At 42.1% G+C, this 17,465-nt stretch overlaps 1 protein-coding gene and 1 long non-coding RNA gene across 2 annotated transcripts; one reads left to right on the top strand and one right to left on the bottom strand.

Annotated features, from left to right (window-relative positions):
- Positions 1–4,728: 4,728 nt before the first annotated feature.
- LOC141761512 (uncharacterized) lies at positions 4,729–9,207 on the bottom strand. Its single transcript, XR_012592590.1, has 3 exons — positions 9,097–9,207; positions 7,969–8,124; positions 4,729–4,858 (listed from the first exon to the last, which is right to left on the bottom strand). It is a non-coding gene; the product is annotated as an uncharacterized LOC141761512 (long non-coding RNA).
- selenos (selenoprotein S) lies at positions 8,484–17,465 on the top strand. Its single transcript, XM_074624828.1, has 6 exons — positions 8,484–8,757; positions 10,234–10,365; positions 12,826–12,932; positions 13,015–13,104; positions 16,206–16,278; positions 16,814–17,465. Exons 1-6 carry the CDS (start codon positions 8,655–8,657, stop codon positions 16,891–16,893), a joined length of 585 nt encoding a protein of 194 aa, XP_074480929.1. The 5' UTR covers positions 8,484–8,654; the 3' UTR covers positions 16,894–17,465.

Genomic DNA, 17,465 nt, shown 5'->3' with positions numbered 1-17,465 from the left:
CCTTTACAGACATGCCCACTTTATGATAATCACATGCAGTTTGGGGCAAGTCATAGTCAAGTCAGCACACTGACACACTGCCAGCTGTTGTTGCCGTTGGGCTGCAGTTTGACATGTTATGATTGGAGCATATTTTTTATGCATAAATATTTAGCATATTTTATGCTAAATATATATATATATATATATATATGCATATATATATATTTAGCATATATATATATATATATATATATATATGCATAAAGGAAACATATTTCAGTATTAAATACTTGACAAAATCTCTCTTTGAGGTACATTTTGACCAGACAAAAAATGTGTGATTAATCGGGATTAAATATTTGAATCGATCGACAGCACTACCTAAAACATTTCGTCCATGTCACGTCCCGGGCGGCGCAGAAATTACACCTTTTCCACAATTAATTTCTCCTTGAAAAACTATTGAACTTTAGTGCATCTCTAGAAAGAAACCTTTTGCCTTTTGGTATGGTGTCAGTGCCCTCCCCAAATAACAAACTGTTGCTTTAGATCGCTGATAAATTTTCTTCTACGATACACAATACAATATATATTCCATATCTGGATGTGACTGCACAATTATCTACAAAGAAAATAAAATGCACTCAATAAAACTGTACTAGAAATGCAACAAACACAGAGCATCACCACTGGCTGTTTCAGTTATCAGTGTGTAAGAGTTCTGGGGTGGAGTTTTCCTTTTAATATTGTGACCATAACACTTCTGGTTCATCCTTGAGGTGACTTTAATGGCTTCATTAAATACATTACAGCAGTGAAGGTTTCCAATTCATTGTGCAGCAATTCAAAACTACTGGATGCAACTTCAGTTTTGTATGTTCACTATTATCTCTAAAACTCTGTTCTGTATTCAACCAAACTAGTGTTTGTTCAGTGTAGAAAAGAACGCTTTTGTGTGAACAAATATTTCATTTTGTCAACATAACTGTGGTGGAGAGAACCGGTGATTGTGTGTCTGTGTATCAGACTGTCTTAGGTGTGAGAACAAACCTGAGAGGTGTCACGTTGTCAGATGTTACTGTCTTGTTAAATGCTCTTGTTGGATTGAAGTGGATGCAAACATGTATTATTGATGGGAAAACTATCAGTGTTTCAAACTCAAATTCCATGCTGCAATAAATTATTTTTTTAACAGTGAACTGGAGCTGTGTGTGCAGTATGTGATGCTCGTTTACCTCAGGAAATAAGAAGCTGGATGGATGAAAAATAGAGATAAACTTAAAGGGATAGTTTGGGTGTTTCTCAGTGGGGTACTTCTCCATAGTCAGTGTATTACTACAGTAGATGGAGGTTAAAGGGATAGTTTGTGTTGTAATATCAGACTCCTACCCAGTTTTTCCCAGTGTCTCCCTGTGTTCCCTGCCCTTTTGTCTCCTGTGTTGTCTCCCCGTCTGTCTTTGTGTGTGTGGAAGTGCAGGTGGGCGTGGCTTCCTTCCTCCTCCTCCTCTCGGGCGTTGCGACTCGCGCACCTGATGAGGATCATCCAATCATGTTCAATCTCTGCAGTATATCAACCCTGGGATTCCTTCCACAATCTGCCAGATCGTTCAGTCACCTTCCGTGGTATTGACGTCCTCCGGACAATTTAACTTTTGGAACTTGTTTTTTGGTGTTACCTGTCGCCTTGACTAATCCTGCCTTTTTTCCCCTGTGTTCAAGGTCTGCCTGCCTGCCTGCCTGCCTGCCTGCCTGCCTGCCTGCCTGCCTGCCTGCCTGCCTGCCTGCCTGCCTGCCTGCCTGCCTGCCTGCCTGCCTGCCTGCCTGCCTGCCTGCCTGCCTGCCTGCCTGCCTGCCTCTAGTAGCTTTATTGAGCTCACAAACATTACCTGTGCTTAACTCTGGAGGAGAGTGGGAGATTCGCTCCTCGTGCCCTGCCTGTCCACACTAGGATCAACTCCCCAGGACTGGACACACCGAACCCCTTCAACCATCCTCCTACCCACTCCCAGCATAGGATTAAAATTTATTTTTTGTTATTAATAAATTTACCTTAACTTGATTTGTGTGTTCTGTGTGCTGCATGTTGTGTCTACTCTTGCCAGCTTATAACAAGTTTGGGTGTTTCTCAGTGGGGTTGTCTGAGGTACTTCTCCATAGTCAATGTATTACTACAGTAGATGGAGGTTAAAGGGATAGTTTGGGTGTTTCTCAGTGGGGTTGTCTGAGGTACTTCTCCATAGTCAGTGTATTACTACAGTAGATGGAGGTTTAAGGGATAGTTTGGTGTTTCTCAATGGGGTTGTCTGAGGTACTTCTCCATAGTCAATGTATTACTACAGTAGATGGAGGTTAAAGGGATAGTTTGGGTGTTTCTCAGTGGGGTTGTCTGAGCTACTTCTCCATAGTCAGTGTATTACTACAGTAGGAGCTAAAGTCTATTACTGTAGCTACTGAGGTGATTAGCCCTGGACTGACGCGCTTTTCGCTGTAGATCTTACCTTTAGTTGCATGTTGTGCTGTACAAAACTGATCCTCAGGCCGCTCGTTGGTTTTACAATAACAGTTCATTTATTCGTAATATGGTAGTAAAGAAGAATGTCCGGTTACCATAGCAACAAGCAAACAACAACAACACGGCAAACAATTCAGTGTCCCTGCGGTCAAAAAACCCTTTGCCCTTCCGGGCTAAACCCTGACGCCAACAACACACCTCCTTACCTATATACCCGTGGCTGGGTCAGTCAATTAACACAGCGCCACCTAGTGTTCCTAAAAGTGAATTACACCAACCTCTGTATGTGTCATCATACATCATTTTTTGGCTCTTACAACTACAGTAGATGGAGGTTAAAGGGATAGTTTGGGTGTTTCTCAGTGGGGTTGTCTGAGCTACTTCTCCATAGTCAGTGTATTACTACAGTAGATGGCGGTCGGTACAACCCCAGTTTCAGAGAAACCTGAGAGGTGTCACGTTGTCAGATGTTACTGTCTTGTTAAATGCTCTTGTTGGATTGAAGTGGATGCAAACATGTATTATTGATAGAAAAACTATGAACTGTGAACTGGAGCTGTGTGTGCAGTATGTGATGCTGTCTCAGTGGATACTACAGTAGATGGCGGTCGGTACACCCCCAGTTTCAGAGAAACAGGCAGGAGTAGCAACACGGGAGCAAAGCAATGTATTTCTTTTGACAGGGGCAGAAGCAAAATGTATTTTAGCCAACTAAAAAAGGGCTCACCTAAAATGAGTTTATGTGGACGCTATATTTAGAATACTTTCATCGCTTACCTTGCTGTCAGACAGCCCTTTCCAATAGGGAACTGAAAACGTTATACATGCTCTCTTCAAAGCCACCAGACTCCTTTGATAAAAACAGTAATTTCACCTCGCAAGACAAAGGAGTTGCTGGTCTACCGCTGCCTCGATCAGCTGTGTTGTTTGACTTTTTTATGACATACTCCACTATGACTTTTTTATGACATTTTTGATGATAAACTATACTATGAGTTTTGATGACATACTATACAAAAACTTAAAAAAAAAAATTCATGAAATATTTCGACATGCTAGTTATACTCTGACTTTATTTCATTAAATTTTTCGACATACTATATTATGACTTCTTTTCATTAAATTGTTCCTGTCTTTAACAACGCACGGGGGGAGCAGCACCTTTTCTAGTCTATCTTAAGAACATTGTAGTTTCACCATGGCAGACTCACGTCACTAACATCCGCCATCATTACTTCTTAATACCGTGGTTGTCTTTTCCTAAATCCTTCTGAATTGTCCTCTTCATCTTTCCACCTCATGTCGTTTTCCATCAAGGTCAAGGAAAAGTGGTTAGGAAAAGACGTTAAAGACGTCAGCTCCACCAGGGCCGCCCCTGGTAAGATGGTGTGCCAGTTGGAGAAGCATGTCGGGGAGTACACGACTGAGCATGAATGTTCATGTTGAGGTTCATTCTTCTAACTTCAGACTTTGTTGCAACTTTAGTTGGGTCAGGTACGTGCTTATTGTCAGCTTTTTCAGACTCTGGCTTGTTGCTGATAGGTTGTGATTGGGTATTTTCTTTCGCGGGTGGACGCCATGTTGTGAAGCTGTCATGTGACTCTGCATGAATTGGAGGAGCAACACGTAAGACTGATAAGGGTGGTGTGGGAGAATTATTCCGAAGGTCAATCTGTGATTGCACATATTCACTGGTGCGTTCAATTTTCACCCTTTCTGCTTCAGATTTTCCATCTTCAACAACAGACTGCATTGCTTCAGCATCTTCCAACACTGAGCTGCCACTATGGCTGAATCAGCTTCTCGATGTAGCGTCTGTGTCTATTCTTGCCGTTTCCAACTGATTTTGAGCATCTCTTGTTATTCTTTCTGCTTCTCTAGCAGCCTTTTGCCAATTTCAGTTATGAAGTGCCTCACCTTTGTATGTCTCACCTTTGCAGCTTCTGCTTTAGCCCGGACGCGCGCTACACTTGCCGATGATGCTGATGTCTTGCTGCTCCTAGCACTGCCAACAGATGACTTGTTGCTTGTTGCCATCTTGACCACTTCAAAACATCCAATGCTGCCTTTTCACTGTAGTGTTCTCATGCAGCGTGTAGAAACTCTAACCAAACACCAAGTTAAACTGCAGCCAATGAAGAAAGAGTCGTAGTAAGGTTGACCATTTACTGTCACACTTCCTCATTTACATGTTGGTGAAAACTGTAAATAAAAGAATACAAAAATATTCAGAGTCTGTTTTTAACTATATGCATTGTACATAGCTGTTAATATGAATATACACTATGGCAGAAATGTGTTAACTGGCCTGTGCTCACTGTTCTTGTCGTCCTCTTGTTCTTGTGTTAATGTCTTGTTTTTTGTCTTGCAATTAAAAAAGAAAAAAGAAAAAAAAAAAGAAATCATAATTAGTTTCCTGCCTAGCTTAAGCACACTGAGCTCCAGTAGCACACGTTATGTTCGATCCACCCGCATCGGCAATCCTAGACTTGACAATTACACCAAATGTGGTTTTATGAGTACATCAGATAACACTGAAACAACCGATATGTGTATTGTGCAATATAATCCTTAAACAATATGTAAATATTCATTCATCTTCAACCGTCGGCAACAGCGAGCAAGCTCAGTGAAATAGCGTGAGGTGTTTACTTCCTGTATTTTCTCGGCATCCTTTGCCTTCTCAGACAGCTGCTGCTCAAAGAGACAGTGAAACTATGCCCTCTGCTGTCCAAAGTTAAAAACCCACAGCAGGACTGCTGCAGCAGAGAATCTCATTTACAGTGCTTTTGTATATTTCTATGTAGGCTTTTACCACCTGGTTACAATGAAAATGGTCTGCAGCGAACAGGCTAGGTTTACAGAGAACCACAGAGAACCCCTCTGTCTGGAACTGATAATCCAGAGTTTATCTCATCTCAGGCTTAATTAACTCTGAATTTTCACTAATAACACTTTCTGCAAAAGGGCTCAGAAGTTGGACCTTCCAGATACAGATGTATTTATTCTAAAATCAATTGAAACCCCTTGATTACATTCAGTGATCTCCATTTAACCAATAAATCCACTGTGATAGTTGTATGAGAGAATGTGTGTGTTATTATAAATCCGTAGGTGTGGCAGCAAACGCTTCAGGGTGTCGGGTCAGGACACTATTTAGTGCTCAGGTGTGATTGTAGATGAATAAGAGATGCAGTCCAAGTGTATGGTAACGGCTGTTTATATCAGCAGATAAAGTAAACAAACAATGGTTTCTGTGTGGTATTTTGCATGGACGCACACGAAAAGGAATGTCCAAAAGTCCAACTGTCCTCTCCTTAACTGTGTTTTACTCTCAGTGCTGTATTGGGGAGCCTGTTCAATGCAGGCACACTGGTGACACATGCCCAGCGCATGATCGGGCACAGGTGATTGGAGGAGGAGACATTCACACTGGTGGCACATGTACAGCGCATGCTCACGAACAGGAGTTAGTAGGAGGAGGCATGCACAGAGGCATGGCCTTTTTTACAATAGTTGATAAAACACTAAACCTCTAAGGGATGAATACATATAATAGGCACTGTAAATGCACATCTTTAAAACGTAATTTCTCCATTTTGTAATGCAGGCTTTCTGTTACGCAGTCTCCAAGCCAGGGCTGACCCTATAGACATCACAATCATGTTCAGTTCATGTTTGTGATTTTCAGACTCAAAAAACTCCTCCAGAGCCACAGGAGACATTATAAATGTGTTTTCATCGGCTGAATCTTACCATCCATGACGAGAAAACTGAATTTAAGGTGTAAAATCCGTGGAGTAACACTTTATTGATTTAATCAAAGTTTCTATAGATGTTTTATAAGAATGATTTCTAGGTGCCCTTCAATTTGGACACCCTCTGATATTCAGAATTGCTTTTTTTTTTTTTAAATCAGTAATTTTAATTAAAGGGACTGTTTGTAAGAATCAAAAATGCTTGTTAACAGCAACACCTGTGGCCGTTAAGTCAACGAAAGTCAACGTCCTGTTGCTCGCGCTTGTGCTCGCTCTACATAGACATGAACGAGCATCGCTCAAAACAGTGAGGCGACACACGTCAGCTAAAAGCACAATATCACTCTATATTTCAGCTGCTTGGCAGTAATGTTAGCTGACCAGACGAAGGTCTCTCCATGAATCAATGCTGATCCTAGTGTTGGCTTTTCCTGCCTCAGTCTCCCGACCGCGGCCGGAGGGAACAGGGGAGACACCGGAGTTTTGATCGGAGACGATAACGTTTCTCTCTGCGGAGCCCCGTCACTTCACAAGACACGGGAAACCTCTGTTGGTCTGGAGGAGCTGCAGCAGTTATTTCTGCACAAATGTCCACTGTACATTCACTAGATATTCTCAGAGCTAAACTAACTCTTCTGCAGTGTGGAGTGTGCATGCATGCGCATGACGTGGAGCGAGCTGAGCGAGTGAGAACGAGCACGGTGTGTGAGTGAAGGCAGGCAGAGGAGCAGAGTAGCAGAGGAGCAGAGTACAGCAGAGACTCCGGTCTTGGAGACCAAAGCTATGGTCTCCCCCGCGTCCTCCGACCGCGGCAAACACTGTTTAACAGACGGGCTTCACTAGATACAACCAAGAGGTTTTGGTGCTTCCGTGTAGTTTGTGTTGGAGTCTGAGTCTGAACAGAGTAGCCACACGCGAGCGCGCATGGGGCACCGACCCGGATTGATTTATACGTGTAAGCAGTTACAAACAGTCCCTTTAAGTAGCCTAATATTTTTCACAAATATAGTACTAAGGCTATATTTCAAGTCGCATCCGATACAGAGTAAACACTGTAAAAGGCTATAACGATGGACGACACATCAGCTCCCCAAAAGTGAAACCAAAACATCTGGATCGCCCCCTGGTGGCTGGCTGCAGTATAGATCATTAGTCCCGCACCCTCCATGTTATTGGATAGGACATATCTGCCAAACTACAAAGTTGCGCAGCCAAAGGCTCGGGAATTGTACCAAAGAGATGTAACTTTAACTTTCCATAACCGTCACAAGCTGTGTTATAGAACATGTGTCTTTCTAGCAAACAACTTCCGTGGTGGTAATGTAGCAGCTAAGTGGCTCACACTAGCAAGCTGTGATTTGGCTGTGTTCGGGAGTTCACTAAAGTTATGAGGAAAACCCAGAACGTGTTGGACTGCTTTATTCTTTGACACACACCCACGTTGCTTACGTGACCCACAAAACTACCAGCTGCCTGAACAGCGCAGACTAGTTGGAATATCTGATACCAGCAGTCTGACAATATCTGATAACAGAACATCTTGACATTAATGTTAACACTAAATATGTGTAAACAAAATGAAATAGAGCAAATCAATAATACTAAAGCTATGTTTGCACAACTATGTTTACATGACACAATTTCACTCTAACATATCTTCCCAACCCAGAACGTGTTGGACTGGTTTGTTCTTTCACACACACCCAAGTCACTTACACATTGATTCATATTTGATCAGTGCTGCCTAGTTTGACGTTTCATTAAAGTTAGCAAGTGATTGACAGTTGGCTCTCGGATGGCAGCTGGACGGCAGACTCCAGCTCGGCTCTGATTGGTTGTTTTCCTCCGGTCTGGGAAATCTTGCAGATGCCACTAGGAGCACCGGAGGACACAGACGCACATGTTTTTTTTCAGATTAGCTGTCTCATGCATTACAGTCAAGATATAGTGACCATTTTATAAAAATAACTTGTTTTAAAATCCTATTTGCTCCATTTCTACCCACTGCAGCTTTATGTGGTCGTTAAGTTCCTGAGGTATAGGCAAATAATACATTACAAGCTGGTTATAATCATTGTATGCCGTAAGTAAAGTGAAAATACAGTAATAACGTTACCATTCACTCTATGCAAGGGCATGTATAAAACGTTGCAAAATCCCTTTATTTGTTTAACCCGTCACAGTGCTGTGGTTTCCCACGGTCCTCAAACGCAGCACGAGGCCAACACGTCATCCTAAAATGCTGCTCTGCGTGTGTAGCATGTTGGCAGCTAGTAGCTAGTCTGTCCTGTCCTAGCAGAGCCGGTGTGACAGGGGAAGCAGTGCTCGGGACGACAAGTAGCGAGAACTGAAGAGCCGAGAACGTTTGCTACGCAACACGGGAGCTTTTATTACTATCTACAATGGATGATGTGGAGATTGCAGACGTCAATGACGAAGACTCGCCGTTTATGGTGGAGAAGACGTCTCTAAAGAACCAGGACCTGAGCTCCATCAGCCTCTCTGGTAACATGACAACACAACTAGACCAGTTGATTACATGTTGTATTTAGGTCTACTGCTGATCGAACTAACGGAGCTACAGTTCCTTTAGTAACGACACATTAGAGCATGCTAGTAGCTAGCACGGTTTGTTGTCAGTGTTACACCACAGAGTAGAGAAACTAGCTGGATGTATGATAGAACCTAGCTGACGAAACTTCGCTGATTTGTTTTACAACAGCCGCTTTCCGCCATTTTGGAATGAAAACGCGCATTATATTTATAATATGTTATTGTTCAACACAGGCCATTTCGATAGAGACCGTAAACATGACAAATAGAATAGAAACACTTTTGTATTACTTGTGTACGACACGTTGTAGGCGGACGTATATTGACGTCCCGGTAGTCGCTTTCAGTCCAACATGGCGGAAGCGTCGCTCTGCTGCTGATGTTGACATGGAACAACTATTGACTTTCACTTCTTCTAAATATACGTTCTAAAGTTACACTCAGTTATTAACGTTAGTCGAGACATGCAGTCTCATAACATCTTATCTACCAACGCGTTACTGTGAGAAACACGACTGTATCTTCAGAGCGAAACTGGTTATTACAGTCTTAATCAAATCTATTCTTTAGATTATTCCATAATCTAGAGACTAGTTTATATGGACAGTCACTCGAACAAATATCTGTCATGGTGAATATGACATCAATGTGGGTAAATATCATGGAAGGAGCCAAAAAATCTCCTTGTTTCATTAATAAGTTCAACAGTTGTTATTATCTCAGTTTCTCAAATATTAACTTGTGTTTTTCTGTCATCTGTTTCTTTTTTATTAAAGGTCCCATATCGTGCTCATTTTCAGGTTCATACTTGTATTTTGTGTTTCTACTAGAACATGTTTACATGCTGTAATGTTCAAAAAACACTTTATTTTCCTCATGCTGTCTGGTTGAATATACCTGTATTTACCCTCTGTCTGAAACGCTTTTAGTGCATTTCAATGGAATTGCAATGAAATTGCAATGAAATTGCGTTGCTAGGCAACAGTTTGGGTCCATGTTTACTTCCTGTTAGCTGATGTTATTTACATACACTGCAACAGGAAATAAACTGAGACACATTTAGAATGTTTGTTTAAAACTTTGAAATGGTCTAAATATTGTAGATTTGTGACATCAGAAACGGCTTGTTTCAAACGCGCAATTTCTGAATACGGGCTGTGTGTGTTTCTCCGTATATTGAGCGTTTTGATAGTTTAACAGTATTTATAAAGCACTTAAACCTGCTTTATAATGTAAAAGACCTGAAAATCTCACTTTTTACAATATGGGACCTTTAACCTTATCTAGGTTGTTAAATTGTAAGTCTCTCTCTCTCTCTCTCTCTCTCTCTGTATATATATGTATATATATACTGTATAGCTTGCATATGTTAAATCAAGTTGTTTTAAAAGAAGATTCATAATGTGTTTGCTCCTGTCCCCCCCACAGTAGGAGAGATTCTGTCCCAGTATGGATGGTACGTGTTGCTTGTGACTGTTCTGGTGTACCTGCTCATCCAGCACCTGAGCAAGAGGAGATCCAGCCAGAGCTCCCGCAGTTCACCCCCACAAACACCGCAAGGTCAGCACCAGCACTTCACAGTACCGAGACCAGCCCAGATCAGTAAAATATGAGTCAATGGAATCAAACTCAATCCCATATTCTCCATTGTATCACACAACATATACTTTATAATATTGAAAAGAAAGCTCCATGATTTCAGATATACAGTAGGCAGGTGTTACCTATTGTAGCACCAGTCTGTTTAACAATTCCTTTATTATCTAAAGTACCTGGGGAGACTGTTAGTGAATATTGTTGTGGCCTCGCCTGTAAAACATAGACTTGGAAAAAATCCAAACCTATCTTAATACAATAATACTACCATTTCCAATGTACACTGAGAGAGTTATTGGTGGCCCAACTAACTAAGAGTAACAATTAATTTCATTTTGAATAATCAGCTGATTATTACAGTTTTTCTCATTTACTTAAACATGTTTTCTGAAAAACTGTTGCAGTTCTCAAAACATTAATGCCCGGTTCAGACTACACGATATCAGCCTGATTATAGCCCGCCACGGCCGTCGTAGGGGATCGGGAACGATAAATGAGTGTCGTGTGCGAAAATCGATCTTCATGTCTTGTGTAGTGTGTCATAGTACACGACAACCGACGCCACGTCTGGGACGCCCCACAACACCCCGAGGAAAAGTCTAGAATTTTTCGTCTTGACACGCCTAGTGCGACATCTCTGACGACGTGTTCCTTTACATTGACCAATCAGGTGCTCTCTCCAGCGCGCAGTCGCAGTCAGGTCACTTGTTAATAAACAAACATGGAGAAAAGAAGGAGGGATGGCGAGTTTGCTGCTGTCAGGTGGGACAACCAAACTGACTGAAGTATGGACAGCCCATACCGTCCTCTCTGAGCCACCCAGGAGCTCATCCACAACCCTTTTTTCTTTCTTTTCTTTTTCTTTTCGCAACACAAGACCGCCAGCATCACACACAACGCTTCTGTCGCCACGATTGACAGTTGCTTCAACCGCCTCCCCGATGACGTCTGAACTCGCGCATGATCGTGGAATACGACGTGCCATGATTAGTCGTGGTCATACGTCTACTCTTGCCAGTAACCCGACCAAGACACTGCAAGAGTTTATGGCGCTGTGATCGTTAGATAGATAAAATAAAAATGACTGAAATTAAATCAGAAACTAGAATGGCACTCAGAGAGCGCAGACCTCCGCCAAGCTGCCCGAGTACGATTGGACAACGGCCCACTGCTCACGGTGCGACTGTCGACCGGGGCGGACTGTCCTCAGTGAGCCCCAACCACATTGGGCCGCCAGATTGGGGCTCAGCCCACGTAAAGGGGCCAGGGGTCTGCAGGGTCTGCAGCGATGTCGGCAACCCACCTGACCCGTCTTGAAACACGGACCAAGGAGTCTAACGGACGCGTGAGTCAGAGCAGAGGGTGCAAGCAAAACCCCCGCAATGAAAGTGAGGGCCGGTGCGCGCTGGCTGAGGTGGGATCCCGGCCCAGCGGGTCGGGCGCACCACCGTAAAATGGTATCGGTGCCGTTGTATCAGAGCCGTTTTGCGAGTACGAGTACATGAGCACAGTATGCATTTATTTCTGCAGAAACGTCCACTGTACATTCACTAGATTTCTCAGAGCTAAACTAACTCTTCTGCAGTGTGGAGTGTGCGCGCATGCACGTGAGGTGGAGTGAGCTGAGCGAGCGAGAACGAGCGCATTGTGTGAGTGAAGGCAGGCAGAGGAGCAGAGTACAGCAGAGACTCCGGTCCTGGAGACCAAAGCTACGGTCTCCCCCGCGTCCTCCGACCGCGGCCAACACTGTTTAACAGACGGGCTTCACTAGATACAACCAAGAGGTTTTGGTGCTTCACTGTAGTTTGTGTTGGAGTCTGAGTCTGAACAGCGTAGCCACACACGAGCGCGCATGGGACACCGACCCGGATTGATTTATACGTGTAAGAAGTTACAAACAGTCCCTTCAATGAACATGTCAGAGCTCTATAGTTCAATAGAAAAGCACAATTCAATTGATATTGATCACAGAGGCTCACTCGCTGCGTCACTGGATCATTAGAAAATATTTGTACTGATACTTTTGTAAGAAAGCAACAAGAAATGCATGTGCTGTTGTGAGGAATTGATCTATTGATTTGAGAATTTTGTTTTTCATTCAACAATTGTGCCAAATTTTGCAACTGTTCAATTATTAAAGTCACAAAACATTGAGAAATGCGTCACAGTTTCCCAGAGTCCAAGGTGAATTTTGCCCAACCAGCAGTCCAAAACCCAGAGATATTCAATTTATAATGAAAAAAAAGTCCTCAAACTACATAAGTAACTCTTGATAAATGACTTAATCATCCAAAATGTTATTGTTTCATATTCTGTCTATTAACTGTCAGCTAAGAGTTTGGTCATTGCGATTCACTGCTTATTAGTGAAGGCTAAATTTCATGATTTTTAAAGTTGTTTTTTTTCTTTTCTTTTTTCATAAAGATTCTGTGTTAGTGGCCAGAAGACAAGAAGCCATGGAAGCAGCTCGGATAAAGATGCAAGAGGAGCTTGATGCCAAAGCTGACATCTTCAGAGAGAAACAGAAACAGGTACAGCAGTGAAATAGAAAATAATCTTTTGAAAGAAAGACGATCTCAGACCAACTGAATGTGTGGTTTATTTTGTGAACAGCAAGAAGAAGAGAAGAGGAGGCAGAAAATCGAGATATGGGACAGTATGCAACAGGGAAAGAGTTACAAAGGAGCTGCAAAACCTTCTCAGGTGAGTTTTGATCTGGAACTTTGTCTTTTACTACAGTTCCTTTAATCCGAAGCCTCGCTCGCTATTGTGAACGCATTTTAAAAGGACATTAACATTTCAAATAGTTTTGAAGTTTATAAGTTCAGTATCCTCACAGAAGAGCAAAATGATTACATACGTACATACGTTTCTTCTTTTTACCGCTTTCACTGCCAGGAATGTAACGATACAGTCAGCTCACCTTTCAGAGTCATGACACAGAGATCATGGTCCAACACATCCACAATACTCAGAACAGAAGTTGAACTCAAAATAAACTTGTGTCAAATTCCATATTTATTCCTCCTTACAGAGATCAAATGTGCAAAGACTGTGCAAAGAAAATGAGTTTATATTTCATTTAGTTTGCTATTTGCTTGATAATGTAATGAAGTGGGACTGGGTTTGTTAGTTTATAACAGAGAGAACAGGCCACAGATGGATCTTTTAGCAGGTTTATTTTGAAAGATAAAAAGTTTAAAAAGGTAACGTTACAAATAGAAGATGTGCAAACACGCTTTAAAAACAGATGTGCTCACAGCTGGCGGTACCGTGAGGTGGTCGGCTTATTATTAACACGGTGTGTTACCGTGTAACGTAACGGCGGATGCCTCTCTCATTCAGCAGCCTTGTTATGTTCGTTTAACGTTACGCTACGTTGTCCGTCACCGTCCCGTCATCTACCGCTTTTTCCTTCCTCACCGCGGACGGCCATTAGCTCCCGCACCTCGATGTCTCGCCACACATCCGGGTTGTTCTCTTTCGTCATTCACCTCCGGTTTGTCTGAAATCATTCCTGCTGCCGTCGCTACGTTTGTTTATTAGCCACGGCGACCTGTGACAGTTGCGTCACAGACTGTGCGCCCTCATTTGCAATCGAATAGGTTGTGTATGTGTGGCGAGACATAAAGGTGCGGGAGCTCTGGTCCTGACCGTCCGCGGTGAGGAAGAAAAATGCGGTAGATGACGGAATGGTGATGGACAACGTAGTGTAACGAACATTACAAGGCTGCTGAATGAGAGAGACATCCGCCGCTACCTGTCGCATTCTGTCCCTGAATGCGGAGAAAACTAAGGAGCTTATAATTGATTTAAGGAGAATTAAAACTGTTCAATCACCTGTTGATATAAACAACAATCCTGTCCAAATTGTCGACAGCTTCAAGTTCCTAGGCATCCATATCTCTGACTCCCTCTCCTGGTCCCTGCACATCAGCTGTGTCACAAAAATGGCACAACAGAGACTGTACTTTTTGAGGTGTTTAAAGAAACATGGTATGTCCACCAAAACCCTCATCAACTTCTACCGGTCCACAATAGAAAGCATCTTAAGTGGATGCATACTGGTATGGTTTGGCAACATTACATCATATGACCACAAACTCCTGATGAGGACAGTGAAAACAGCATCAAAAATGATTGGATCACCGTTACCTCAGTTACAGGACATTTACACCACTCGCTGCAGGAAGAAAGCACTTTGTATCATGCAGGACACAAGTCATCCAGCATATACACTTTTCTCTTATCTCCCTTCAGGGAAGCGCCTACAGAGCATTAGAGCTCGGACCTCTCGCCTCAGAGACAGTTTTTACCCTCAGGCGGTCAGACTACTGAACAGGAGCACTAAATGAATGCAGAGCTGTGGATTGTTTTATGGATGTTTTAGGTTGTTTTATAATTTTATTCTCAGGTATTGTCTTATTTAATGTAGTATTTATCAACTGTACTATTTATAGATTTTAAGGGCTGAGAGAGAGCCAGGGTAAAATGCATTTCACTGTACTTTTAAATGCATATGACAAATAAACTTGAAACTTGAAACTTACACAGAATCACACCGTGTTAATAATAAGCCGACCACCTCACGGTTCCGCCAGCTGTGAGCACATCTGTTGTTTACACATCTTCTATTTGTAACGTTACCTTTTTTAACTTTTATCTTTCAAAAATAAATCTGCAAAAAGATCCATCTGTCGCCCGTTCTCTCTGTTATAAAGTAACAAACCCAGTCCTACTTCATTACATTATCAAGTAATTAGCAAACTAAATGAAATATAATCTCATTTTGTTATATTTGGACAAACCGTTACATTATCCAACAGTTGCTACATGCCCAGCTGACCAACTTTAATATCCCTTCTATATGAAGCCACTCTTAGCTGGGACGGTGGAGTGAGTGAAATATACATTTCTTCAGAAGTGTCTAATCCTTTAGTAAATGTAGCCTTTTATTATCATATTAGATAACACAATGTAGTCTGATATATGATAAATGGGTTCTGTAGATAGACAGAGGATAAAAGGTTCATGTTGATGAATAGATGCTGTAAATCTGTATGTTGTCTGTATGTTTCTGCATACATTACAGCTCCATACATACAACATATTCAACATTTTATAAAGCTAAACATGCTGTGTGTTCTATATTTACACTGTATCCCAAAAACATGCATCAATCTGTGACATTTTATGATTTTGCTCAAATTGATGATGTCACTATCATCTCCTCTGTCTGTAATCCTCCAGAGGTGTAAACCCCCCCCCCCCCCCGCACATTTCTAGCACCTGAGCTAATTGGTATGCATTGCTCCCGGGTGTGACCCAGGTTGTATCTGAATTGTCCTGACCAGGGTTCAACCCGGGTTGACTGGCTTGGTTTGAATTGACAAAAGGAGGGTTGCACCAGGGTAGGTTAACCCTGGTGCAACCCTGCTCATTGGTGTGAAAGGGTATTAGCGACCCCGGTCCGACCCTGGTCTGATCCACCCCTCGACCTGTGTCCCAAAGGCGAGTCAATCAATTGGTTTAACCCTTTCATACACACAACCAACCCTGGTTCAACCCTGGTTGAGTCCTCGGTGTGAAAGGGCTATATCTGAGATCACTTGTGTGTTTTTGTATAACTGATCGCACAACTGTTGTCAGTGACACGCGTCTCTGCTGCTGCTGTCAGATGACTACTTGAGATAAAACAATGATTAGGTAAAAGATTGTAAAGGCTGTGAACCAAGGCTAACCACATTGACACAGATGGTCGAAGTACCTCACTGTAGTATCTGATGAATGCTTTATCACCGCAGACCACTGAAGAGGCCAGCTCATCATCAACAGGGTCCAAACCAAAGCCGGACAAGAAGCCACTTCGCAGTGCAGGTATGTACTTCACAGGACACAAGCTGAAGCACAGTCGGCACGCACTGCAGCTTTAAATAGGAGACTAATGAGGTATTCATCATGTGCTGCTTTTTGGGGGGGTTTTCTACAGTTGTTTTTTTTCATTTTTAAATATAAAACATGCTCTTTCATCCGCACAATGTACCTAGAATTCATATTGTATTGTATTAATTTGATTTGTAAGGGACCTTGTTCAATATTAAACATTAATGTTACCATAGGATGTATGTATTGTACCAGAGTTAGTATAAAACTCGTTTTCATCTACAGTGTCTTGGCAGGTCACAATTAAATCAGATAAACAGTGACAGAACAGCACCACTCTAGACAAACAAGACAAGACCCATGATCCAAAGCTTCACACAGTGGAGCATCTCTCTCACACACACACACACACACACACACACACACCCCGTGTCATCAACAAAGACAAAGAACTGTATTTATTCAAGTTTCTCGCCAAAACTTAGATTTGACAAGATTCGTCCTGTAGCAGTTCTTCTGTGTGTTTCAGACTACAATCCCCTGAATGGACAGGGAGGAGGCACCTGCTCCTTTAGACCCGGCAGGAGAGGACCGTCAAGTGGTGGATGAGGTTAAAGAAGGTCAGAGACATTGGTCCGCATGACCTTTGACCTCTGACATCCTGATGTGCACACTGACTGACTGAAACAAGCTGAAAATATCACCAAGTACACACTTTATTAAGATTTTTTTTACTTGCTCCATACTTCCAGTGGGTGTTGATCAGTTAGCATCATTAATAACATATACCTGCTTTGATTTGTTATTTACTCTCTAATCTCTGCCTTGTTAAGCATCAATATAAGATATTGTGATTATCATGAATCATGCTGTCAAACAGCAAAGGGATAAATGCATTTTGGAATTGAAAGCTTGTAATGACGCCATTCCTGTAAGCGGTATGTAACCAGTAGGTTTGGCTGATGAATTTCACAGTCAGTGTGTTTTTTTCTCCTATATTTTAATGTGTACTGCTATAGAGTTGATATTACTACAGCAGCTGTAGCTGGTGGTCTTCTGGGTAATTACAAGAAATAGCACATTGTGATAAAATAGTTAACATTTTGATCTACCAGAATGTAAGGAGGGTATGTCTATACTGTTGCGCAACATTTTTATGAAATAAAGATATGGTCACTGGG

Source organism: Sebastes fasciatus, chromosome 2 (assembly GCF_043250625.1).
Source record: "Sebastes fasciatus isolate fSebFas1 chromosome 2, fSebFas1.pri, whole genome shotgun sequence".
In the NCBI taxonomy this organism is placed as follows: Eukaryota; Metazoa; Chordata; class Actinopteri; order Perciformes; family Sebastidae; genus Sebastes; species Sebastes fasciatus.
The sequence above is the reverse complement of the archived record's forward strand: the minus strand, read 5'-3'. Positions and strand labels throughout refer to the sequence as shown.